Source organism: Natator depressus, chromosome 9 (genome assembly GCF_965152275.1).
Source record: "Natator depressus isolate rNatDep1 chromosome 9, rNatDep2.hap1, whole genome shotgun sequence".
NCBI lineage: Eukaryota > Metazoa > Chordata > Testudines > Cheloniidae > Natator > Natator depressus.
In genome coordinates this window covers 89,391,732-89,418,838 of record NC_134242.1, presented here as the reverse complement: position 1 = coordinate 89,418,838, position 27,107 = coordinate 89,391,732, and the positions used below count along the sequence as shown (strand labels likewise).

The window sequence follows — 27,107 nt, the reverse complement described above, 5'->3', positions numbered from 1 at the left end:
TTGCACCTAAGCAACCACTAATGTTTAGTTCTGTGATCAATTCCTCTTTATCTGTCAATAGGAGCTCTCATACAGAATTCCCCTGTGTTGGATACAATACTTTAAGTTAAATAATGATCATCTATAATGTTTAGAAATTCTGTGGAAGTTTTATAACTGGAAGCATGAGACTGGCAGCATATGTCACTCAGAATGACGTCTCCCATGATAATGCACCTTCCCCCACCCTGCCCCCCATATTATAGATAGGTACTTCAAGAGCCAGGCATCCTATTCCCTAGTGTGATTTGGTGGTCTGTGGCTGACACTAACTGGTACGGATATTGTGTTTTCTCTGTTAGAACATTGATCCATAAGCATTCATGATCATTTGTTTCTGAGTTGCCAGTGACTCAGAAACAGGCAGTGCCATATCTGAGATGGAGTGCCACTCCCCCTCCCCTTGCCCACTCACTTCTTCCTAAATAGGTTAGAACCATTGATTTGAACAATCCAATCATGCAACTCTTCCCACCAGGCTTCAGTTGCACCACCTAGGTTGAATTTATGTTAATAAATAAGCAATTCCAACTCCTTTTGTTTACTAGCATTGGTGTTTGGGCAATTAAAGATTTTCTTATCTTCACCTCCCTTGGTGGTTTGATTAATTTTGTTCTCAATATCTCAATTTTGTACTAAATGAATGCTTGTTCGCTCCCCCTTTACACCCTCTCCTTTTGTTGTTAGTTACCTGCCTTCCTGACTTGTCTAGCCGGCCTGGAATGGGGCTTGTAAGGCCTCCTTGCTGAGAGAAGCATAGATCTTCCATTGCCTATTGGTATGGGCCTGTGCTGTGATGGTCGTACATTCTGAGAAGTGATCCATGGACTTGGTTTCCCCCAGGTAAAATAAATGGTGAGTCTGCGTGTCATCATCAGGGAACACGGAGAAGCCTCACCCATGTTGCTTCAATCCACTCTTCTTATCCCCATCAGTCATAGCTAACTGAAGCCCGTATTTAAAAAAAAATGGGTGCAATTGTGAGTACTACCTGAAAACGAGGCTAAAAAACCTCACAACATTATAAAAACAAGGGACTGCATTTAGTAACGTTCACTCCTCTAGAAACAACTCCGAGTGGGGAGAGGAGGCCCCTTGATCCACAGTAGGAAGGAACTGAGGTCATTGGGAAGTGAAGCCCTTCTATCAAGTCTGGTGCCAAGTGATGATACTTTGGAGGCCCAGATGGGCACTGCATTCCAAAAGCTAAATGATGCCAAAAGAGATGGTAGCGGGACATTCTAGAATTGGGACTAAGCAGGGGCACCTCAACGAAGAATTGATAGAACCCTTACCTGACCCATCAGCAGCAGTTAGGGCTTTGTTTAACATGTCTATCTTTTTATTTGTTACAGTGATTATATATCTAGTGCATTAACATTTGACCACCATCCAAAATAAAGTCTGACAATTGAAATACAGTAGGTACTATGTACTGGACAGATTGCTTCCCCCTCACCCCAAAAAATCAATTGTAATGAGATTGGCTAATCTACATAATAAGGATGAACGTCCCAGGATCAAAGATAAAGAGTCATAGAATTTCCAAGTGTGAGATTGTGATTTCTCTTTGTGCACATCTGAGAGAACTATTCATTCATATTCTGAATGGGAAAAGGCAACTGAAACAGGTGGTCCATTACTAGATCCATTAAACAAGAGATTTATGCATTACATATCCATCTTGAAGCAATTAGGCTGATCATTTTTTTCTCTCTTTTATGGCTTCATTGAAAACTTCTGGCAATAAAGCAATTAAAAAGTAAGTAACCAAGCATTTATCTATGTTATCAAAGACAACCAGCTTTCTCTTTAATCAGAAGCAAGCTGCTTCACTTTTCCCACTTAAAACTTTCAAATTTAGAGATGCATTCACTGCTGAGACAGGGACAAAATGCCACAGTTGTCCCGGGTCTGAAAGTTGAATTATGGGGTATAGACTTATTAAATCATTGTTCACTTTCTTCTTTGGAAAATTAGTCTTTTAAGATCAATTTTAATCTCTTGAGGCACAGGGACTGCAAACAGCAAAATGGAGTCGCACAATTATCCTGAGATAATTGACTTAGCTACATATGCATTAATTGTATCTGTTCCTTCCAGTTTTGAAATTGCATCATCACTACAGGTGAATAAATAAATAAATTTATCTGCAAAATCCAGTCTGACTGGAGCTGAAATTTCAGTTCAGACCCTTCGAGATACAGACTAGCTACAAATTTCAGACATGAACTTCTTCAGAGTCTGGATTCATAATGAAAGTCTGGAATAGAGCATCTGAAATTAGAAGCTGACCCTCAGTAAATGGGCAGCATTTAAATGAATGGATCTGTAAGCAAAGACGTTCTTTAATAGAGAGAACACGGGGTTCCCCTCATTGAATACTCTGAGGTAACACCACAAGGGTCCATGTGAGCTGAACAGTTCAGAAACCATTCATTAAAAGACACTATCCCTCCCCACATGTTAAAGTGCCCAGTTGGCTAATGCCTGGTTTGCTCATGACAGCATTTCATAGCAGTCTCACCTTTGTCTGCTCACTTTCATTGTCCTTATTCTGATTTCTTAAAAGCAGCAGCTATTGCTGTTATTGCTACGGCAACCTGCTGGGTTAGGAACACAAGATTGTCTTTCCCCTCCAAGTGTCCTATGCATTTTTGTCATTAATCTGTGTTTTGCTCATGACTTTGCTTTTGTTGTCTGAGCTTTATGATTTGCATTAGTGATGGGTCATCTGATTTAGTTAAAATTGGCCCTTCCATCCTTTCTGAACCATCATCCATCCCTAGAATTGAACCCAAAGCTACTGGGAAGTTCAAAATCATTTTTCCTAAGGCCTCACCAAATGAGGAAGGTGGGACAATGTCCCCATATTAACTGCACAATCATGCACAATCTCCACTTTCTTAGGAGAAGTGGGATTATTTTGGGTCTTGCGGGATGTCCACCTAGCCAGCTCCTGCAGAATTTAAGCTGTCCTTAAACAAAAATGTAAGGCCTATTTTTCAAATGTGTGTGTGTGTGTATGTGTACAAAAATGTGAGTACATCTGCAAGCCAAATTTTTGCATGCAGTGCCCATTGCCAGAGTACAGAAATCAGGTACTTGCGTACACATATGGTCATTTAGAGATGTATCTAATTCTTTGCAAGTGTAAATGTTAACAAATGAACGTCAGGATTTTCAAAAGTGCTCAGCCTTGGCCTTACTCATCACTCTGTTGTGGGGGAGAAGCAGGGCTGGGGACCCTCCTAGTTCCGATTATACTTGAAATTCTAGATGATTTACCAAACTTAGCCACTGAAAATGTTAAGATCCACAAACCTTGGGTTTAACCAGCTTCAGGCTCTGGGGCATAATTGTGATAAGGTCATGACTATTTTACAACTCTAACCTATTTTTATGATCAAATGGGAGGAAGGAGGTGTTTCCCAGCATTGTGGAGCCAGTAGAAGAACCCTACATAACTCCCATCTTAGGCCTATGCTAGGGAAAGGGTGTACTTCCCTCTGGCTGTTGTGAGCTCATGCAGCATAGAGGGACGTTGTGGCAGAGGGTGAGTTAAAGCAGCCCTGGGGACTGCTCTAGTTTAGGAGTTCAGAATGCAGAGGGTGCAAAGGTCGTATTGCCAGACATAAGCCAGAATAGAGACTCAAGGCCCATATAGTCAAGAATTTACTACTGGTTGGTCATATTTTGCTTCAGGAATAAGCTTCTCTCAGTAGAGCTCATACTTTTTGGGAAAGAAAGAATGAAATCAGTTTGGCTATTTTGGAATTAGAATGTGAGAATTTCAGATGCTTTATTTGCGCTGATCTCATACAAAATGGTTTCATTTTAAAAAATCAAATTAGCTGGAGATTAGTCTCTGATCAGGGCTAATTTCACAAATATATAAAATTGTATTGAAGGCAGGTGAGAAGAGAGTAATTCAAAGTCCCTGGGCATGCATTTATAAATGTAAATGATGACACCATCAAATTGATATATACTTTGTGAGCAACCAATGTCCCATCTTGCTCTCACTAAAGTAAAAAAGAGCAAGATTGAACCGTACTGTATTTCTTAACATCAGACTGATCACTCAAGAAGCTACAGGTGTTCCACATCTGTGAAAAATCAGGCCCCAAGTATTCACAGTAGTATTGAACTGTTGGAGAGTGATGAAAAGGTAAATCGGATGATCAGTTCCAGTCATTTGGTTCCTTCAGAACTAATAGATCCTCAGTTAAAAGCTTCACAACTTGGATAACATTCATCAGACTTAAGCAAAAACTATGAAAATATAAATCGATGAACCCAGCCATGCATACCAACAAGCTCGTTTCTCATGCAGGCATAATTCTTTCAGGCACAGCATTGTTTGCTGCTTTATCTCCAAAGGCATTCTGGAATTGCAACATTTAAAACCGGAAGCACCAGACTTCACAGAAGTCTTTCATACCAATTCAAAACCAAAGTGAGCCAAACCCTACAATAACAGAAGCTATAATTTACAGTTCCTGTAAATGGACAAAGTTCATTATTGGAAAACAAATGCAAAGTGACTAAATCATCCTAATGCGGCCTTTGAATAGCCAGGGTACTGGATGCAAAAGCTACCAGCCACCAGAACATACCTAGTGATGTTCTAAACATTCTTTAAGAAAAAAGGAATATTTAAGGCCCTGATCCACAGCCTATGTCAAAGGAAAGACTCCTAATGTCTTCAGTTGTCTGTGTATGGGGTAAATACGTTTCTGGCTGCACGCCATTAAAGATTTTTATCTATAGGTTATATGGGGTTAATAAATGATTGATGGATATTTCAATGGTGTTACAGACAAGCGTAGTATATGTCACAGATATAAACACATCAGAAAAAGGTGCCATAGATAGAAGGCTATAGTAATAGGCAACAATCTATAACTGATTAGCTATTTAAACAGCTATTAATATAAAGTGTGACCACATTTCTGAAGGGAGACTACAATAAGCTCAGTTAGTGGAGCTGGTGATAAATGTAAAAGCAAAGATCACAAATGGATGTAAGCCAAGAAAAAAAGCCATTTACTAAAAGAATTTGGTTTTGTTTGTTTTAAATCCAAAACAGCAGCAAGAGCAATTGAACAGTCTATAGAAAATAATCCAGCTAGTATCTATAGGGGAAACGCTTACCTCAGAAGATGGAAGAAATATGCATGTATTCCCAGCGTTACTAACATCTCTCGATTTTATTACTAGTTTTAGGTATTTGGTGATTTTCTTAAAACCCCATCTTCTGAAGACTTTTGAGACTCTCAGCTCTTTCTCCCCCCTTCCCCCCAACCCTTTTAAAAGGAAGTTTCTAGTCCTCGTGATTATGGAGAAAAGTTTAAAAGTCGAGATCTACAACCTCAAAACTCAAAAAGCAAATAAGAACTCAAAATGTATTTTTAAAATAAAATCTCATGTTTTTTGACACCTGATTCATTATTTGTGGATGCCCAGGGTTGGTGATGCTGTATATCGTAAGTCAGTGTAAATGTGGCACAGTATTGTGTGGTATGTAACTATGCTACTAACAAAGGCAACTACAAGCCAGCTTGTATCACTCAATTCAGAATTAGTGTGATACCAGGATGCACACAGTGCAAAAAGACTTCTTGGCCTCATTCCATCCTATAGCTTCCTGTGCAGGATACGTTTAAGTGACTTTTGGAAGCACTGCAAGTTGTGAATGATGGATGAAATGAAAAATCCCTGCTCAGTGCACAGAGAAATCAAGATGATGCCTGCCAAATCCCTTCTGCATTGCCACTTGCTATCCAGGTATTCAATATGTGACTTTGTGAAAGATGTATTCAGAAAAACCCAGTGAGCCCAGATGCCTCAAAAATAAAATAGAACACTCCAAAATTCTTCCAATGCTTTGGTATTATTTATTAATTTTAATTTTAATTATTTTCTGTTCCTATCTGCCACCCTTCCTGGTCACTGTGTATTATAAACTTGATATGTAAACATCTGCTGTGTTGGTCACTGAGTAATAGCTTAAGACTCAGTTGTTACTTCCGTGACTGAATTTGTGCTTGCCTTGTGACAGCTAAATAGAAAAAACAAAGATCTGTAGAGTGAGCACTAAACCTTCTTGTCTGGGAATTAAAAGTGAAAGTGAAAAATTGGTGGGTACATAGGTCACAAACACCGCTCAGCATGCTGACTATATTGTCTCATTGAGTATGTCTAGGCTGCAGTCACCAGGTGTGATTGGAACATGTGTTGACATACCTGAGTTAGCTTTAATCAGGTCCTGAAATAGTGATACCCATGGCTTATGAGTTTCAGGTTCTCGGCATGTTTATACAACTGCACTGAAGCATGCGCTGCCATGGGTTTGCTACTCTGGTGCTCAATCTAGCTAGTTTAAAGCTAGCTCAGATGTGTCAGCTTGAGCTGAACTCACACCTACCGACTGCAATGTAGATATACCCATTGTTTCCTCAGACTCCCCCATTGGTCTATATCCTTCTCTTCTCACTTGTTTTATAGTGGATTGTAAACTTTTGGGGTCTTTTTTTTCTGTGTTTGTACAATGCCTCGCATCAAGGGGTCCTGGTGCATGACTGGGACTCCTACGTGCTACAGTAATACAAATACTACTCAATAATATAACTAACCAGACACTGGGTAAGGACTGTGTTTTCCAAACACCTCACTGGGCAGATTTTTGTGCAACAAAAATCAAACCCTGGGCAGTTTGGATTGGGCTCTGTAGACCTGCCTCATCACATCCCGGGAGGATGGAGGATGAAAGATTCTGGTTTTGCTCCATCTCTGTTAATGGGCAATGAAGGTTGGCTTAGCAAAATCAAAACCAAACTTTAGTCTAGAAACTTTTGGTGTTATAGCAACGTCAGTTGGGGGTGTGATTTTTTTTGCAATGGTTTTATACTGGCAAAAGCCCTAGTGTGGGCAACCTGGAGGACACGGGCCATACATGGCCCATCTGGGTAATCCGCTGGCAGGCCATGAGACAGCGTTTACATTGATTGTCTGCAGGCATGGCTGCCTGAAGCTCCCAATGGCCGCAGTTTGCTGTTCCCGGCCAATGGGAACTGTGAGAAGCGGCGCAGGCCGCAGGGGTGTGCCGGCTGCCGCTTCCCACAGCTCCCATTGGCTGGAAATGGCGAACTGCGGCCACCGGGAGCTGCGGAAGGCCATGCCTGACGATGGTCAATGTAAACACTGTCTTGCGGCCCACCAGCGGATTACCCTGATGGGCCGCAGGTTGCTCACCACTGGTGTAGGCACAATTATACCAACATAAAAATGCTTTTGCTAGTATAACTTATTTTGCTCACCAAAGCATTCTAAGCAATACGGACTCCAGCACTTTTTTCGGTCAGTGTGAGCTGTTTCCATGTTAGGAGTGTTTCCTGGTATAGCTATACTGGCAAACCTTTTTTTGCCTAGACCTGGCCTTAGGTTTTGGCTGCCATCTGACCACAGCTTGGTAAATGGCAAGTTGCAGTTACTGCTCCTAACAGGCTAAGGACTGCAGAATATCTGCATATCTCCCCCACTTCATAACCCTGCCTGCTGGTTTGCATTATACACTTGTTAAGTCTTTTCTTTTAGACTGTAAGCTCTTTGGAGCAGGCAGTGTCACTGTGTGTTTTTAATTTATAGACTCTAGCATCCTGGCCTCTACATGCAACCCCAATACAAATGTTAACCAAAACGGCGGCTCATCTCTGGATTCTGTTTCATCTAAAGCTCAACAGTAAGGAGAGGTGGTGCAGAGAGAAAGTTTAGATTCATCTCCCTTATTATTCTTATAGCAAGACTTCCTTCATCTTGGATATTATTTGAGATTATACGATATGATTTTAGCTACTCCTTCATTAGTACTGCAAGGGTTTAAGTGAAGGCATAATTTGGCACTTGATGTAGATTTTATTTAAAAACTTGAAATTTCCTGAAGTGCAACACTCGCTGAAGCAAATTCTAACCTGGTCATGTGTATACAGCTCCCATCAAAGTCAAGGGGAGCCCTGGGCAAGCAAATGACATGAGCCCATCAATGACATGAGGCAAGGTTTGCTCAAAACGGTGTTATTCATTCATGCTTGTTTTATTCAGCAATACTTGGAGCCAGGGCTGTCCTTACCCTATGCAAAGTACGCAGCTGCGTAGGGCACCAGGAAATTTGGGGCAAATTTCCTGGTGCCCTGCGCAGCTGCATGCTGCTCCAGCCCCTGCTCCGGCTCTTCCCCAGGGCCCCCGCCCCACCTCTTCCCATCCCTACTCCACCACAGCCCTGCCTCCACTCCCCTGAGCTCTGCAGCAGGGCCGGGCCTGCACTCACCGGCGGTGCCGGTGGTTCTCACCTACCCCCCAAGCCAGCCCTGCCCTCCTGCATAGGCCTGGGGCCAGCTCCCCCCTCACTCCCCTCCCGCAGAGGCCACCCCCCTCCCCGTGGGGGGGCTGCATAGGGACCCAGAATAGCTAGGGATGGCCCTGCTTGGAGCACATTTACTCTAAATGGTGGATTCCTCAAAACACAGGGCTATTGTATTTCCCATTGAAAGGTTTTTGGACCATTCATCCTGATTACTTTTTAAACTGGAGGCCATTTCATTCTTGAATTGTGAGATCCCACTAAATACAGCCACAAAACATCACAGTAACACTGATAAATGGTCTTAGATACAGTGCTGTCGGTTGTAACTTGTTACATTACAAAAATGGCATGGTCCACCTACTGGCAAGGGCAAGTATTTCATAACCATGAGCAACTTGGTAAGCTTGGTATTTTAAGAACAGATTTAATAATTTTATTAAGATGATGTTGATGTAAAAATAAAATGGTACAGAGTTTAAGCATAGAAGTTTCTGGTTATCAGGGAATAAGGTACAGATTATCAAGGGGTGCGAAATTTGGTTTAGGAACGGGTGGCGTAAGGAATACATAATCTGCAATCTCCCCGATTGGGGGTAAAAGTTTAACGGGTCAAAGCACAGAGATTGAAATATGGGGGTTGTTCATATAATGGCTATGTTCAGGTGTGGAGTATAATGAGTGGATACGATGATGCAGATGGATTTACCCTCATTTGGTGGGATTTAATGTTCAGTGAGTTTATGGTTCCAGTTCATATGGTCCAATGGAAAAAGTCTCTCAGTCCCTTTTCCACAGTTGATGCACGGTACTGGCTCACAACTCCTGGTACTGTCGGTGGCCGTTGATGTGTTCGATGTAGATGTCCCTGGACCATCGGATGGTGTCCGAGACCACGAGGCGCTGCATGAGCCGTGCGTAGCGTCGACCGATCCCACAGGTCTGCACCACACGCTCGTTGCAGGGGTCCCAAGCGCCCAGGGCTCCGACGATCAGGGCATCCATCTGCACCTTGTAGCCCTTTGCTCTCAGGGTGTCAGCCGGGGGGCGTATTTTTCCATCTTACGAGCTCGGGCTTCGTGGAAGGCCGGGGTCCTGTTCTCAAAGGAGACCGTGACGTCGACGAGGATGATCTTTTTCTGGGCCTCGTCGGTGACTACCACGTCAGGTCACAACTGGCTGTCAGTACTGGGGATGGCGCAGTTCACGGCAACCTCTCCCAGGCGCGGTGCGATGGCTTTTACCAGGCGGTTCTGGATGGCATTGTGGCGCAGCTGCCAGGCTCTGGAGTGGGGCTTGCAGCTGCACAGGACGTGGGGCAGGGTCTCGTTGGAGTAGCCACACTTCCTGCAACGCTTGTCTCGGTTCCCATGGCGGACAGCTCCGTTGAGCAGGATGCAGTTGAGCCGGGCACGGTGGATGAACCACCAGTCGGCGAAACGGGTGAAGCCACCCCTGGCGAGGAAGTGGTTGCTGGCTTCCCACTTGCTCGTCAGTTCGAAGACTTTACCCTGGTCCGGTTTACGCTTCAGGGTTTCCATGTACAGCGAGTGGATGGCTGCCTTCAGGGTCCTCTCCAGCATGCCCCTGTCGCTCGGGGTGATGATGGTGTTGTCGGACCTGATCTGCGGCACCAGGACTCCCAGCTCCTGGCGCTCCTCGCACCGCTCCCAGCGGCAGCCGATGCACTTCCCCAGGCGACGTGTGTCATTGCGAGCGCGGGACCACAGTGAACCGATGTTGCGCCCATCCCGTCCGAATTCGCCATCCAGGGAACCGCTCAGGAAGGTGGCGGTGTCTTGGTTGGAGGGGGCTCTGCCAATCCGCTTCTTTGTTGCGTCATGGAGGGCATTTGCTGCGATGTTCCTTACCATGAAGTTGGGACATGTCAGCAGGGGGGCTAATCAACACTCAAGTTTCTCTTTCTCTCTTTTTTATTATTTTCACACCAAAATCTCCTACCACTATTTTTGTTTAGAAAATTATTTTTATTACATTTTGATAGCTTTTTCCATGTATGCAAATGGGAAACCAAATGTCTTCAAGAGAGACTCAGGTGGGTAGACAGCTGGGGTAGAATGCAGAACTTTTAATTCCCATATCTAGATGGAAACTGCGTCAGTGACACTAGCCAACAGAGCCTTTGGTTAAACAAAATGCTACATACAGGTAGAAAACTGGCCAGCAAGTCAGGCTCTTTCTTAGACATAACCCACTGTTAGCAGACTAGATGTTCATTAAAAACAGGTGGTCGTGGGAACTCATCGTATTTCTCCCACCACAGATGTGGCATTCTGCTGAGTGCTCGAGTTACAGAACATCAGTTTCCTTCCCAGTTATACTTGTGTTTCATCTGATTTGATACAGGATCTAAATTAGGTTCAACAGAGTCAGCATCGGCTTTGAAAACTGGTGATTTCAATCAAGGGCGTAGTGAGGAAATAAAAGTTTAAACACATGCCAGCTGTTCAGTTTCCTCCTAGTTAATCTCATAATCATCTATTATTGTCTGCTAAAAAGTCAGATTCCTTGGGTTGCCTTTTTAAAAACTAAATTCTGCCAGAATTCCAGAAGGCCCAGATCCAGCCTGTGCTGTAAACATCCGTGAGTACTGGAACATGAACCAGCACGTTTTCCCTTTTCTGTTTAGTGAATGTAGCGATCATGAAAGGTATCCAAGTGCTAACCCCAGAGACTGAGGTCCCCTGGTTACCTACCAAACAGATACAGCATGGGTAGCAGAAGCAGCACCTGGTTCCTTTGCTTCAACCATAACCCGGAGAGGCCACATCTAAAAATTATTTCAGTCCCCTTGTCTATTTAAATCCTTGGTCTTTCTGATGAGACTGTCATCTAACACCAACAGTGGACATCGATCCACTTGGAATGTTTTTGAGTTCACCACGTAATCTCACAAAGGCCACCAAAAATCGTAGGCTTTAGTGACTACTTGCTACCAAACTGGCCCACTCTTGAAACTTCGGAGTAAAAAGCTCACGAGCCCATGACCAATCCTTTGAGCCCTCTATAATCCTACCTAGGTCAAACTTAATAAACCAGGTAGTGTGTAATAAATTGCTTGACAGTTTTCACTGGGAATTAGCTATCATATTTCTAAGGTGCTCATTGCCATGGTATCTAAGTACTCTACTGATAGCATTAGGATGTGGTGGGCCTTTGAGATGGGAAAGCAGGATCACAATATCCAGTTTTAAAATACCTAGAGTGGTGAAAACCTTCCAAATATTTTCACAGTCATTAGGTTTCAGGGACTTTTAGTAAACAGCTTTTTAGAAATTAGATAAATGGCATGTCTGAAAATGGACTTAAGTCTGTAGCACAGTAAATAAATGCAGTATGTGCGTCACAGGAAATCAGAAAATGAGAGAAACATAAATGAAGAATAAAGACAACATGATTACTGTTAGAAAAGGACACCCCCTCTCTCTGTATATACTTTTTTACAATATTTGTGGAGGCTATTTTCCACAGTCATAGGTCAGTTATTATATGTAGGAATGCCTGTTTGTGTGTGTTAATAGACATTTTTGCAAAACATGTTGAGTAGTTAGATGTGTTGTTACGCACTCAGCACAAACAAAGGTGTATGCATGCAGATGTGTGAACAAAATATTTGCACGCCTATTTGAAAGTTAGCTCAGAAAATAAGAGGTTTGCATATTACCAAAGATGACCTATTGATCTTTGATCGGAAAAAGTTTCTAGAATATAATTTGTTTAATATGGAATGTCTATTCTTGTGCACTACAGGTTATTTACCTGTGGATTTCCTATTTATTTCAGTGGAAAACAATGGGGGTTTCCGTGCCCCATTACACATGAACCCTGACATGCCTGTAGAAAATTAAGTTGTTGATAAACATGAATTCATTTGAAAATCCCCCCTGTAATAATAGCCATAATTTCAGATAGGAGTTACACTGGGAGAGAATGTGCAGAATATGTGAACTTGGAATTTGTCAGCACCTGAATTAATGCTAAAATGGGATGCTCCTTTATCACGTACCGTACTTACAATATGAATAGCAATTTGATCCTGAGTAGCATTCATTTTGCCATATTAAATTTGTAAAAGCTAAACTGCAGTCCCACAGAGACCCTCTCAGTCAATTTTCTTTGGTAAAGCTGATTGCCTAATGCGAGCTGTATAGTCTCTACAATCTGGTCTCTAGACTGGATTCATGGTAGAGCTGTTTGAATGAGGCAAAAACTTTTCCAGAAATATTTGTTTACTTTTTAAACAAATTCAGTTCAGCTGTTCGTTTGTTTTTGTTCTTTTCCCTTTCCCCCCACCCCCCATACAAATTTTCTAGCAAAATGGTTTTTTGCCAAGTATGTTTACTAAAACAGAATTTGAAGGGAATATTGACGATTATTCACTGAAAGTGGATTTCAAATTCATCAGTTCAGGTATTTAAATTGGAAACCTGATTATAAAAGAGTTAATGTTTGTCCACTCAAGGAACTTACGGTTCTACATGGCCAACATATCTATTCAAAACAGCAGCAATTCCCAGTCCCGCACATTGAAGACGTACAACAAACTACTCCCAAAAGAGCTATGAACCCTGAGTATTTGTGAAAATTATTTGAAATAGGTCAGGGTTGTCTCTCATTTATGGGATGGCAATTTGTGAATAGAAAAAGAGGTGGAATTCATCAAATACATTTTGTTTGTTAATTATTCTCTTACCTCTAGTCATTGGCTCCGGATAAGTGAGTATGGATGACTGAATCGTGAAAAAAAAAAGTCTGTAAATGCTGAACCCATAAACTATTCAGCTTGGTCAGTGAAGTATGGAGAATGTTTTGAGTTAGGAGAGAATTGTATGAAGCTTGACCAATAAAGCATGCAGCACCATTTGCAAACCATGTAATTGAGTCTGTATTAGTGAAGTATGCAATTCATTTAGACCCTAGATCTGCTAAATTTAAATTGCTATTTACTTACGCCATTCTGTGAGTGCTATGCACAAGTCTATCAGCAAAGTTTGCTGTTTCAGCAATAAGTGTATTGCTTAAAGGGTTAAGTGCCTGTTCCTACAAATACTTACCTGTCCGAGTAAAGCTATACATGTAGAGTAGTTCCATTTAGATTTCCTGGGGCTACTCACATGTGTCAGTTTATTCGTCTGCTTGAAAATGCTAAAACTGGTAAACTTTTATACAGTATTAAGTATATAAAAACATTCCCACTACTAGACAACTACATTTATCATGAAGTTGGCCTATTAACCTAAAAATGTGCAATAGAAAGTGCAAGTGTGTTCCACTCTTTCCATTTCTTCCTACTGTCTGTATTATTGATTTCCACTGGATATTTGGGGGCTGAAAAGGCATGTCCTATATGCTTTCAGTAGATAGTAAAGGTATCAGTGCTTTATAGACAAATCTCCCTTTGAGACTCTCTCATTTGTAGGCAGCGTCTAAGAATAGAACAGTAAATCAATCTGGTTGTAATAGTGAAATTTCAGTTTTGTAACACAAGCAATTCACTCCTGTAAGACAAAAATAAATACAAGAGTATCTAGGACAAAGTTAAGTGTGAAAATAATCCAAATATAGACTCAATTAAACAAAAGTTTGGTAGGTTTTTTTTTTAAGCTCTTCTCTTTTGATAACAAGTCTTAAGTTGTGTCTATATAACTATGGCACCCGAGATCGTGAGACTGCAATATCCTGATTTTAATAAATATGAATTATGTGATCACTCTTCATTTTCTGCACCTTGTTGCCTTTGGGAATAGACTATGAACTCCCATTTTCGCTTCTTCATAAAGGGAAGATTCATAAGAATGATTAATCCATATTTTAATCTTTGACATGCACTATGGAAACACCAGCAGCAGGATGTGTGGTCTAGACCTTTCTCCCTACTGTATATTTTGCCTGACTGATCGTTCTGCCCCTTCTCTATATTTTAGTGAAGCTGTAAATAAGTGGGGACGTGGAATGGCATACTCAGCAATTGCAGAATGTTGAAAAGGTCAGAATAGTACAGCCAGACGTTACTGTCCCGTAATATACAGAATATACGAGGCATTCACCTTCTCCTAACTCAGTCATATGACAAACAAACAGCAAATGGAACAACATGAATGCATTCCAGTGACAGTGTTTTTAACGAGTATGGAAAATGGTGTGAACTGCCCATTTTTATTACACCACTAAAGCTATATTAGGGCCCTCCTACTAATACATACATATAGCCCCCACTTTCAATTGCATAGCATCACACATATAACAAATACACATCAGTCAAATGCATTTAAGTTTAGTTTCCTGATCAGAGCCGAAGAAAGATAAGGAAAAACTTGGATCAATATTTATTGCTCAATGTTCTATCTACCTACTATTTCCCTCTTCCATTGCTGTAGTGTCTGAGACCTCACACTCCTTTGAAATAAGGAAGTATTGTCCCCATTTTGCAGATGAAAAACTGAGGAACCTGGAAGATTAAGTGTCTTGCCCAAAGGCACACAGAAAGTCTATGGCAGAGGGAGCAATACAACTGTTTTCCATGAGTCCCATTCCAGCACCCTTCCCATTAGACCATCCTTTCTGCTTCTAGTCCTATGGGCTAGACTTCCCTTTTCTGGAGGAAATACAACTCGGAACAATCCAAAAGCAATAAATATTGCAAAGAAATGGTGGGTGGAGTAGTGTGTTTATTGAAGTCAATGACAGTTTTGTCTGAGCGAGGATATGTAGGTACACATGGTGGTCATTTGGACAAAGCTGCCATTGGCTTCAAAGGGAACGTTGTGCAGGGTCAGTCCCACGATGTTTACAATCAGTTTGTACATGTCTGTGGATGAACGCCACTATGGAAATGTTAGCCATTATAAACTTTTTTCAAGTTGCTTTTACTTGAAGAATTTTACATAGTGCAGATAAGAAAGAAAATAAAAGAGATCTGATTAAAGTTTTAAGACACCTCTATGGCAAATTTTGTCTTAAAGGATATTTGTCTGGTATCGCTGGATATTGCTCCATAAAAATAAACAGTATAAAATCATTGTGTCCTCAGAGTTGTACATTAAGAAGCCTGATGCAAAGCCCAATGAAGAATACAAAATACTTGAACAGAAGCATAACAGTAATGAAATATGTAAATATAGAGTGGGTCAACCTCTGCTCTCTGATATGTTAGTGAAAATCTCGTGGATGTCTATGGGCATTAACAACATGGGACAGAAAGCAGCACAGTGATTTAGCACAGTGTCCCCAAATCAACCAAACTGTCGCAAATATCAGGAGCCAAACTCTGTTCTCTGTTATTTCTGTGCATATCTGTATTAATCATGTTTAAATTGATAGTTACTGCAGATTAAACCACCCTAATGGCAGAATCTGGCATCTAGTTTCTAAATGTAGCATTTTGGCTTTATCCCTGGGAAAAGCTATTAACAATGAACCAAATTAGCATTAAAGCATTAGCTGTACTACACGGAGTATTTAGGGAACTTTTTCTAAAGCTAAATGTCAGACAATGTGTCTCTAATATTCCGTACAGATTAGTACAAAAGCGATTGTAATAGATGCAAATCCTACCTCCCCTTGTGTAGGCCTGGAAAGCCGTGGAACTTCTGCATTTCTGCTGCAGAGCAGATGCATGCTACAGAGAGCCCTTTAACGAGGACTGTACGCAACACTCCTTGTGGAGAACGGCTCCTTAATAGCTTTCTTCCCCAGGAGTATGGAGAGCTAGTGGTACTGCAGCTTCATGGATCCACTGTCCCAAATGGCTGGATAGGGGATGTGGAATCATGGTAGACAGTAAACTTACACGGTGGTAGAGGTAGCCATGGGAAGTAGGCTCTATGGTTGTTCCGATTCTGGGATATGGTTTGGGGCAAGATTCTGTCCCCACTATGTACCTAGGCATTAGCTCAGACTTTGCATAAGGAAAAAAGAATGTAAGACATTGAAGAATAGTTTTTAGCCAGGTTTGCGGAATACATAATGCACTCAGTTTAATGATGAAGACTACAGCTGTGGGGTCAATTACACTGCCCACCATCAAGTATTATTGAGTATTACTAGAGGAGGATGGGTATCTACAGGGTAGTCTGGCAGGAAAGATTCTGCTACCCATAAAATGTTATTGGTAGAACTACAAGACTAACATTCAAGGTAGCATATTTTCCAGTAGTAAGATACAGAATGCTTTTTGTATTATATATAGTAGGTGGGGCTGGAATTACCCAACACCTTAATTCTGGCATTTCCTAACCTTTCAGTGTTTCAGGGTAGCAGCCGTGTTAGTCTGTATCCGCAAAAAGAAAAGGAGGACTTGTGGCACCTTAGAGACTAACACATTCATTTGAGCATAAGCTTTCGTGAGCTACAGCTCACTTCATCGGATGCTGTAGCTCACGAAAGCTTAGGCTCAAATAAATTTGTTAGTCTCTAAGGTGCCACAAGTCCTCCTTTTCTTCTTTCAGTGTTTGCCTTTGCAACCTTAATAGTGTTTTAATGTAGTTTTTTGGTGCATTTATATTGCACACATATGTGTGCACACATACTCCTCTTGAAAACTCATCTTTCCTATTGATCGTTTTAAAGCTTAGGATTTCTGAATTATTTTTTGTTCAGGAAACACTGCCATATTGCATCAAGATTCTTCTTAGTACTGCCATCCTTACCAGTGAATTGAATGAAGTCTTTGTCAGTTGACTGGTAATAAGGTAAACATTAGACAAATGACAACCCATTGCTGTTGTTCTTCCATTGGCAGCTTTTTGCATAAAATTAACATCCTAGGAAGAGCCCACAGAAATTTAGAATGAAAAAAGGTCTAAAAGAAAAATCAGGACCCTGGACAGTAAATTTAGCTTAATCTTATTTCTGCAGTTTCCACGATATGCTATGCATCCGATGAAGTGAGCTGTAGCTCACGAAAGCTCATGCTCAAATAAACTGGTTAGTCTCTAAGGTGCCACAAGTACTCCTTTTCTTTTTTCTTCTTATTTTTCTTGTCAGCATGTGCACAAATTTTGCTGTCCCATGGAGCTCCTCCCAATCAGAGCTTCCTCCCAATCAGTAAAAGGGAGTTTTAATTATTATTTTACCATCTCTACCTGATTCCCACATCTCTCAGCAGTTACCATAACTTTGCATGTTCTCTTTCACTTATTTTACAGTGCCCTTGATTGATCTGCTTAACAATCAGTCCCAGGATATTTCATAGCTACAGCCCACAGAGGAAAAATCTTTCTAGGCAGTAAAAAATGAGAATGCTCAAATAGAAGGTGTTTTTCTCAATACCTCTGAAAGCAAGAAAAATACCATGAACTCTGGCAAGGTAAATCCCTTGACACTTCCCTTGTTTGGAAAGTGAATTAACTGAGAAATTTGTCCTTTTTAAAGTAATGCGTATGTCACCCTTTTTACTGTATTTCTGAGATCAAAGCAAATATATTTTTAAAACCAGATGATACATAAATGATGGATTCAATTACTATACACACTGAATGCAAACATTCATTTCAATTACACCTATTTCTAACTAAATATCCATAAAGAGGAGATTTTACCTAAAATTAATTGTAATAAAGGCCAATGAATTAACAGCACAGAAAATCTCTAGTTCTGTTTGCATGTAGGATTTTTAGATCTTTCGCTCCTCTATGGAATATGTAACTCTAAGTAGAGTTGGGTGAACTTTTTTCAGACAAATGGTTTAACAGCTTCAACAGGAGAAACTGAGAGCAGCCTACCCCCTACAGGTTAAGATGCTCACCTGGCAGGGGGAAAATCTGAGTTCCAGTCCCTGCTCCAGAGTGGGGATTCACACCTGGGTATCCCACATCCCAGGCAAGTGCCCTAACTGCTGGGGTACAGATTAGAAAGCAGGAGTTGGACACACAGAGACCTTACCCACTGGGCTAAAGGTTTAAGGCATGGGCCACACACACACAAACACACATGCACGCACGCACGCACAGTTTGTTGGTCCAAACCAGACATTGCTGACGAATTCCAAAGCATTTACTGATGTGAATATTTTTTCTGATTTTGCAGTTTACTGTCTGAAACAGAAAAATCAATTATTCACCCAGCTCTAATTGTCAGGCATCAGCCCTAGCATTAGTTAGATGAGTCTAGGAGCTGCTCTATTATAACCTAGCTAGTATGGTCTCTTTGGGGCCACTGTCTAGCAGAGAATTAGAGCACAGCTGTGCTTCACCCCTTCTCTGAACACACCCCTGATATGCCCCCTACACCAGCCCACTAGGCCAGTTTTACACTTGTTAAGATCCCTCCTGCCCATACTGGGGAAATTCTCCACTGTCTTGCTACAGGCAGATTGTGGCTCTTTGTACTGCCTGAGTGGTGCAAAGGTTCTCTTGCCTGATCCGGCTCCTAGCTCAGAGTTATCTGGTCACCTAGAACTGGTGTAGTGAGGATGATCTTCAGATTCAGATTCTCAGCATGTTGAGCGAGTAAACAAAGTTCCATAAGAAAGGGGAGGGGAAATAATTTTTAAATAAAATTAGCACAGTAATGTACCAACAGCTCGTCACAAGACTGATAGCACAGCATGCTTCACTTACAGTCACACATTTAGAAAATTACAAATCTATCCTGGCCTGCTTCCAAAAGAAGTGGATTTTTATTTCGATGGTCTGAACAGTCATATTCAGATCTTTAAAACCGACTGAACCCAAACCCAAAGCTTTGAGGTGTACACATCTCCCTGTTTGGATTTTTAAAAAATGCACTAGGAATTCTGCAACCTCTGTGATAAGTAGTGGACAATTTAGGCTAAATAAGGTCTAAAGAATCAGCTATATTTTGCGGCAGAAGTAAATGCGGAGTGTAGAAAGCAAGAATCTTAAAGCATGTTACAAACTTTATCCTCAGAACCCTCCAAGAGGTATTACCACATTTTCCAGGTGAGAAAACTATGTCTGGCAGGAGTTATGTCACTTGACCAAGGGCACTATCAAGTCACTGGTAGATCAGGAAAAAGAACCTTGATTCCTAGTCATCTGCAGAAGCCACAAGGCCATACCTTCTCCTGAGAAATACAGGACAATATGGCCAGATTCAATTGATTGCATGGCTAGTCATCTGACACAGGGATGAATATATATTTGTTCAAAAATCTTGAACAAATATGCTGCCAGTTTTAACTTTTAGCTTTAATCTATTGGAAAGCCTTGAATGATCCTCATTAGGAAACAGTTAAGACTATTAGAGGAAACTCATGTATTTGAAGAACTAATCTTTAAACTATAATGTCAGTGTATAGAAAGGTTAAGTCTGCTGCATATTCTATAATGAGATTGTGATTCACAAATCCTTCCAAAATCCATAATGCCTATGAATATTAAAATAAAAAATTCTGGATGAAAATGAGCAAGCAAAGCAAGCAATTCAATCAATCTATTGTACTTCCCTTCTAGTTTTATCAAGGGCTGAAATTATTGTCTGGTTTAGCAAAGTGTCTTGGATAATTAAATTGTTTTGAACTATCGCACTAGTCCTCTGTGATGCTCTCTGGTACTCTTGTCATCTCTCTGTCTTGCTCGCTCACTCTCTCCAGCAGAGACAAACAGAGAAAACAAGTGGGTAGCAATTTGTAGTTTCTGCTTCCATCTGAACTTGAGAGGGCTGTTTTGATCTTTGTCGAATTCCAAAGCATGGAAAAAGAAAAAAAATCACACTCCTTAAGAAGAAACAAGACATGTTTTGGGGCTTATTTGAAGCCTGAAGGAACTCTTTTATCTATTGTCAATAAAAACTATGCAAACCCACTTTCATTTGAATCTTCTTATAGTAGAGAAAGCAAAGACATGAGTATTGAAGTTAGCAATTAGGTCACATAAGATGTTGTATGTGGTCAGGCCACTGACTGCTCTTAACAAATCCTGTGTAAATGTTGCTTTATTAAGGATATAGGAAATAAATAACTGCTATTCTCCTGTGCCTACAGAGAGAAGACAACTAAAGATTCGTTTGGCAATGGAAAGCTAAATTGGTCTTTCTATTAAAGTGGCCATGTTAATGGAGTGAATGTAGTTTCTTTGGTATGTAGAAGCATTTTAATATTTGCCTGACTATTTAAAGGGCATACACAAATTGGATGAACAGGTTAATCTCCAGGGATTATTGACACTGTAAAATTAGGATGATTTTGAATAGAATATTTATGTTGATTTCTAATAAAAATATATTAGGAACACACACTGTTGGTATGTGTAGCAACAATTCAAGACAGGCAAATAAACAAATTAAAACCAGCAGCTATCCCACCCCTGTCCCCAACTCTCACGAGAACTCTCCACCCAATGCCTCTTTCAAGCTCCGTGGTATAGAGAAAAATGTATTGTGCTCTGAAGGTCAACAAACCCTTCCACATCGTGTGTGTGTGTGTGTGTGTGTGTGTGTGTGTGTGTAGGGGGGTAGGTTCTGAAGCTCTGGACCCCTCACTGAGAATTCTCTACTCCCAGCTCCTTGCCTGTTAAATCCAGATGGGTACAGCTGGAAGAACGCCACTCAGTGTTTTTGAACTATATTTAGGGTACTGTTCTTTTGTAAACATTAATCTTCCAGCATATTATGAAAGTTTAGGAACAATAACCAAATGTATCACTGGGTCAGCAAGAAAGTGCTGCATGTCAATTCCTAGATCCTAGGGGACAACTAATGGATTATACCATGGGACAAAAAAATGCAAGGACTTTTATTTCCCTCTAGAGATATTCTGAAATCCTATTACTGCAACATATCTCCCAGGGGTAGGAGATTTTTTTTTTGTAGCAACACTTTTTACTAGTAGAAAAAAATAGTTTTATATGGGGGACCCGTCAAAGAAAAATTCTGCAGGGGCTAGATATGTAAGATGAGGTGGGGGGAATTGAGGTTAGAAAGGAAGATCCAATAAGAATATAGGAAACAAGGATGTGCGTGTTTTGTATTAGTTTGTTTCACTGATGTACTTGAGGACATTTCACTAACCTCGAAGGATTCATTAATTCTGATTTTGTTTTTTCAAAAAAGTAAAATCTGTGAGCTTAATTAATGGAACGGAATTGGCATTCAGCTTGCTGGGATGATCCAAAGCCCATGTCAGTGGGTGTCTTCACAGTGACTACAGTGAGCATTGGATGATGCCCTTTGAACCTGTGTGTGTGTTTGTTTTCATCACTAAGGATCAAAATCTATCAGACACATGCACACAAATCTGACTGAAGATAATTGGAGTACCCGTACCTGGGGGCAGGATTTGGGTACTTTAGGCAGAATCCACTGTTGCTGTCTCTCTATCAATCCTTACAAACTGTTGGAAGCTAATGTTTAAGATGAATTCAGGTCACAAATGATTCACATTATTGTGCACAACTTAACAGACAATCCAATTCAAGGACTGAAGTTCCATTTGATGGGACTTAAACACATGCTTAAGTGCTTTGTGGAAGAGGGATGCACTTAAGCACAAGCCTGAAGTTAACTTTATTGAATTGGGACGTAGAACAGTAGGTTTACATTAAAAACGTATGGCCCCATCACACTGGTATCAGTGCAACATAATCTTACAATCTCAAACCATGATCCTGCTTTCTTTTATAATTGTGTAAATCAGGATTCAGTGGTCTTGTTCCAGTGTAAACCTAGAGCCAGAGCAGAGTCAGGCAATAGGAGATGGAAAATAACTCAAGCATGATGAGGCAAACAATCTGTCACAACAACTGCTTCTTTTATAACTTAAACCCACATACTTCAATCCTCAACAATATTTGCAATTCCATGCCTCAACATAAGGAATGTTTCCCACCTGACAAGACTTCTACCAAAACTTCAAAATCCCACTATTACCCACAGCAACAATGTGGCCCATAGCTAACTACCCTCAAAAAGGTCACTTTGCAGAACTCTCTTATAAAGTTTCTTCCTATTACCGCAGGGGTCTGTGGCTGATTAAGATTCAGACACACTCAGGCTAGCAGAAGAAAATGTAAGAGACAGAGAAAAGAATACAAACATTTTAATCAAAGAAACTTTTCAATAGACAATGCATTCTTTCCCTTTATCTTTTAAAGAATCGCCATTCTGTATTTTGTTAAAACATTTGTCTCCTATGCATGGTGAACATTGACTGACCAGTGCAGGCACCAGTGAAGGCATCCATTAATTTATCAATCATACACTCAAAAGAGTGGCAGCCCTGCATATTTAATACTCTGCGTAACCAATTAGTATTGCCTTTCCTTGAAGCTATACAAACTCATTTCCTTAAATTCTACCATTATAAATGAGAAGCAGCAAATTGATTTGCATGTAATAACAGTGGCAATAAACCTTTCAATTTTCCCCATCTGTTAACAGAACTGATATTTAGGCTCTATTATTCCCAGAAGGGGACTTACCCAGCTGGACATCTATGACACTCGGCTGATTCTCCACGGGGAACAATGGTTTTGGAGGTTTGTCGGTGAGCAAAGCTAGAAAATGAGAACAAGTAATGGAAAAATTGAGACAAATTACAATTAGAGGAAGATTCTGTCACACAGAAGTTACTGTGTATTTGCAGACTTGATGATGTGTAAACATTTATTCCACAACGTTGCTGCTTTGGCTGCTATGCTGTCAATACAGTATCAATTTCCACTGAATCAATGGGCTTAGTGGCCCATTGATTCAGTGGAAGCAGTTATGTTTTAAAATATGATACAATAAATTGACTCCTTTCTGGTGGTGTCGTCGTCTTCTTTTTGTTGGATAACAATAAACTGAACAGAATGAATTTCCTTTAAGTGTTTTAGGTCCTGATTTTGTAAAGTATAATACACATGCCACTCCCAGTGTTTAATGAACTAGATTGCTCGCAGGTGTAGACGCTTAAGACTTGGTCTATTCTTAAAAGTTAGGTTGACAGAGCTACCTTGGCAGCGCTTACTTTGTAAGCGATTAGGTGCTGGGGCTCAAGCAATTTTTTTACATTCATAACTGATACAGCAAGCCCAAAGGTGCCAGGGCTATGAAGTGCTAAGCCGAAAGGTGCCGGGGGGCTTAGCCCTGGCAAGCCCTGGCACAAATTAAGCACTGTACCTTGGTCAGCAGTATGAAAAGAATCCACACACCTGACTTCTGGAACTCTGCCGACCTAGCGCCGAGTGTGTAGACACAGCTATGCCAATGAAAAAGAATGCAACTGTCGTTTGTGGAGGTGGTATTCCTACACAGACAGGAAAACCCCTTCCATTGGTGTAGGCAGAGTCTACCTTAGGGGGTTATGCTGTCATGACTATGGTTTTGCAGGATTGGAGCCCATAGGTCCTGATTCAAAGTTCATTGAAATCAATGAAAAGACTCCCAGTGATTTTAATGGGCTTTGGATCTGGACCTTTAAGCATCATTTAGTCAATGTAACACAGATTTATTTGTGTGTGTGTGTGTGTGTGTGTGTGTGTGTGTGTGTGTGTGTGTAAAAAAGACATTTGCTATTACAGATTAGGTGGCTTTTCTTTATGGAACTGTAGGGTACATAGGGAAGTCAGCAAGTGTAGAACACATGGTAGCAGTACCTGTATTTTACTTTTGATAAATAATAATACAGAATGTCTGTATGTTAGGAGACCTAGACTCCCCCCCTCCTTTTTATAGTTCCTAGGTTTTTCATTTTTATGGGAATTTACATTTCCCCCCTTTCTGAAGATATATTTCCATGCCCAATTCCAGAATGAAAAGAAAAAGAGACAGAATGTCAATCCTGACTATTAACACTTCGGATTTACCTGCCCTCTGAATGACTTATTCTTCCCAAACAGATGGTGTCATGGCAGAGCAAGCATGTCAGAGGTGCCATCTACAGTCAGTGCTGGTGTTCATCCATACAATTGTCATTAGAAACAGGCTTTTTCCCCCCTAGAGGGTTTTTAAGCCTCCTCCTAACACAGCCTGTCTTTGTGAGTATTTCAGTGGAAAGCATGGCTACAGACAATGGTTGTGATCCAGATCCTGAGTGCCTTCACTATGGAGCTCAGTACCCTCCAACCCCATTGGTTTGAAGAGTCACTGAATTGAAATATTTAGATGTTTCCAAAACAAATTTGTTTTTACCACAAGAATTCACTGAAATTGACCTGAATTGGCTAGTTGTTTTGGTTGACCTGAATCTGCATTTTTGGGGAGGGGAGGAGGGCACAAAAAGATTGTCCTCAAAAAGTTTCACCCAGCTTTCATGGTAGGCCCCACACTATGAGCTAAATGGTTTCCTAACACTCAGGTAGAGCAGCCTCCAAATCACTTAGCTATACAGATAAATAGAAGTGCAGGAGAAGAGGACAATGATAGGTAATTGTGTTGTAAGAGAGGTGGCAGACAATACTTTCCCACTGCAGGCACTATATTTTTCATTCAGTGATTGTTAGGATTTCCTCTCTTCTTATACTTCAATTCCTCTCTTGAAATTGTCAATAAATAATAAGTTAGAAACAGTTAAGAACCACTGACCCAGAAGTACATAAAATGAAATGTAATCTGCTATCAATCATAAAAAAATCCTTTTGTGAAATTCTCTGCTGGTGTCCCTTAGTTTACTATAAAGATTAGATGTGCTCCCTAGCATTTGCTGGGAGGGTACCTCATCACTAGAGACACAAGCTGATAAAATTGTTTTTCTGCACTTTTGGTTTAGTTTCTATATTGGTTCCTGTTCGTGCTAGGTAGATGCACTGGAAAGAGGCAGAAGGAAGCAATTGTTAAAGGAATAGGAAGAATACAACAGCACTCCAGGTGCAGAAGGTCACCAGCCTCTGAAAACAATGATCATTCTCAGAGAACCCTAGCAAATACATTGTTACCCAGGAGGAATGGTTCCCCCTCACTCCCACACCAACCTGTTGGCCTGTGCCTGAAAGTCTGTAGCACCAAGTATATTCAGTGTCAAAGTAACAGGAGTTAAAGAGAAGCTGTTTTTGGTTGCAGTCTCTAGAAGGGCTTGTTCCAAAGCCCACTGAAGTCAGTGCAAAGCTCATGGCTTCAATGACACTTTGGTACAGGCCTTAAGGATTTGATCCTGCCAGTTTCTGAGCACTCGCAGAATTGAGGCCTAGGTGCAGAGCGATGGCTAATTTCTCAATCTATATTTTATTTTGCCCTCTGGAAAAAAAAGTCAGACTAAATTGACATTTATTAGCATATTTTGACTGATTTATGTCCAAGGGGTAATTTACGTGACCTCAGAATGTAATCCATCGGGCGATTTTCATTGCTGGTATCAATCTATTGAAATCAATGGATTTACACCATGGTTGAATTTACCCCCTTATATTTTGAGAACAGTGTTACTAGTTGTCTCCATTTTGTCTATTATCCTCATTTAGTTTCTGTGTGGGTTTTCTAGCTTGCATTTCTACTTTTAGGCTTCCCTTCCATTAGTGCTTTTCATCTCTGGTACCAAATGTCGTTTTAACTTCCTGTGCACCATAGGCTTTTGAGTACATTCACTGTTCTAGTTGCACACATGCTGTTCCAATGTGTTTCGGCTTTGTTTTATTTTACGTTCACTCATCCCTCTCTTCTCCCCCCGCCCCCATTGAAATGAGTTGAGCTTCTCTTTTTCTTGCTAAGTTAAAGTTGCAGCGTCTCTGAATCCTGGTTTAATGTGTTCATGTGGGTTACGTATTTAAACTGTTGTGGTTTTCCATATTGCTCTGAGAGGATAATCATTATAATGAACCAGAAATGTGTCAGATTTAGCTTTTTGTAGGCACTGAAGTGGCCAAAAGGGATTTTCAGAATAAAATGTGGAGGAATGCTGGCTCATACATGTTCCAAGTGTCTACAGAACTGAAGACCTAGTCTCATTTAGATTTGACCTTTGAAAATTGCTTTTAGTCTTTTTCAACCAGTAAGATAGTACAACATTTCCTTGGCTGCAAGGAATTCTCATTTAAAGCTTATGATCTCTGCTCCTGACACAAGTCCATAAACACCACTTCCTCATTTCAGATATACCTCACTCTATGAGCAATTTCTTTAATTCCCTCAACAGCTTTATAGAGGAAAGCTGCTTTGATTTCTATCATTTCTTAAAAGGGAAACAAAAAAGTTAGGGCACTTAATAAACCAACATGTCTTTAATGTACCACAGAGTATTTTGTGCTTTCATGCAATCCTTCCTACGACTCCCACCAATCCACTTTATGTAAACCAACTATATGCATGACAAACATGCTTCCTTTTATTAAGCATACTGCTATTCAACTTACTCCTATTCCTCTGTCAAAAAGTATGAAGATAACCCTCATTAATTGTCACTGGTGGAGCTTGGGTAGTACTGCCTCTACCTTCGTAACCCCCTATGAATGTCACATACTCCAGGGTTGCCCGGGGAACATCATTTACGGTAAAGACATTGCAATGAATATAGTATAATTCCCAGATGCATACATTCATAGGGCCATATGGTTCTCCTTTAGTGAGATGCTATCTCTGGTAAGACAGCACACAAATTAAGGAGTTCATTTGCCTTTACTTAACATTCTGAAATTTCATCCTGAGAATAAGACAGGATTATTTTCCCTGAAATCGTTTATGCAAATATAGGTTCTACAATATATAATGAGCAATGAGGATGAGGGTTGATTGGAGTGTCCTTTCCTGATGGCACAGTCAACTCACCATTGACACTACCACAGGCCTAGCTTAAAGTCACAGGTGCCCGATGTCA

General features: G+C 40.7%; 1 protein-coding gene across 6 annotated transcripts in view; it reads right to left on the bottom strand.

The window, feature by feature from the left end:
• Nucleotides 1-27,107, bottom strand: part of IL1RAPL2 (interleukin 1 receptor accessory protein like 2) — a 673,060-nt gene that overhangs the window by 122,948 nt on the left and 523,005 nt on the right. For all 6 annotated transcript variants that reach the window (XM_074962588.1, XM_074962585.1, XM_074962587.1 and 3 more), the window contains one exon: nt 22,801-22,875. In XM_074962588.1, coding sequence (XP_074818689.1) covers nt 22,801-22,875 — 75 coding nt within the window. The remainder of the gene's footprint in view (nt 1-22,800; nt 22,876-27,107) is intronic.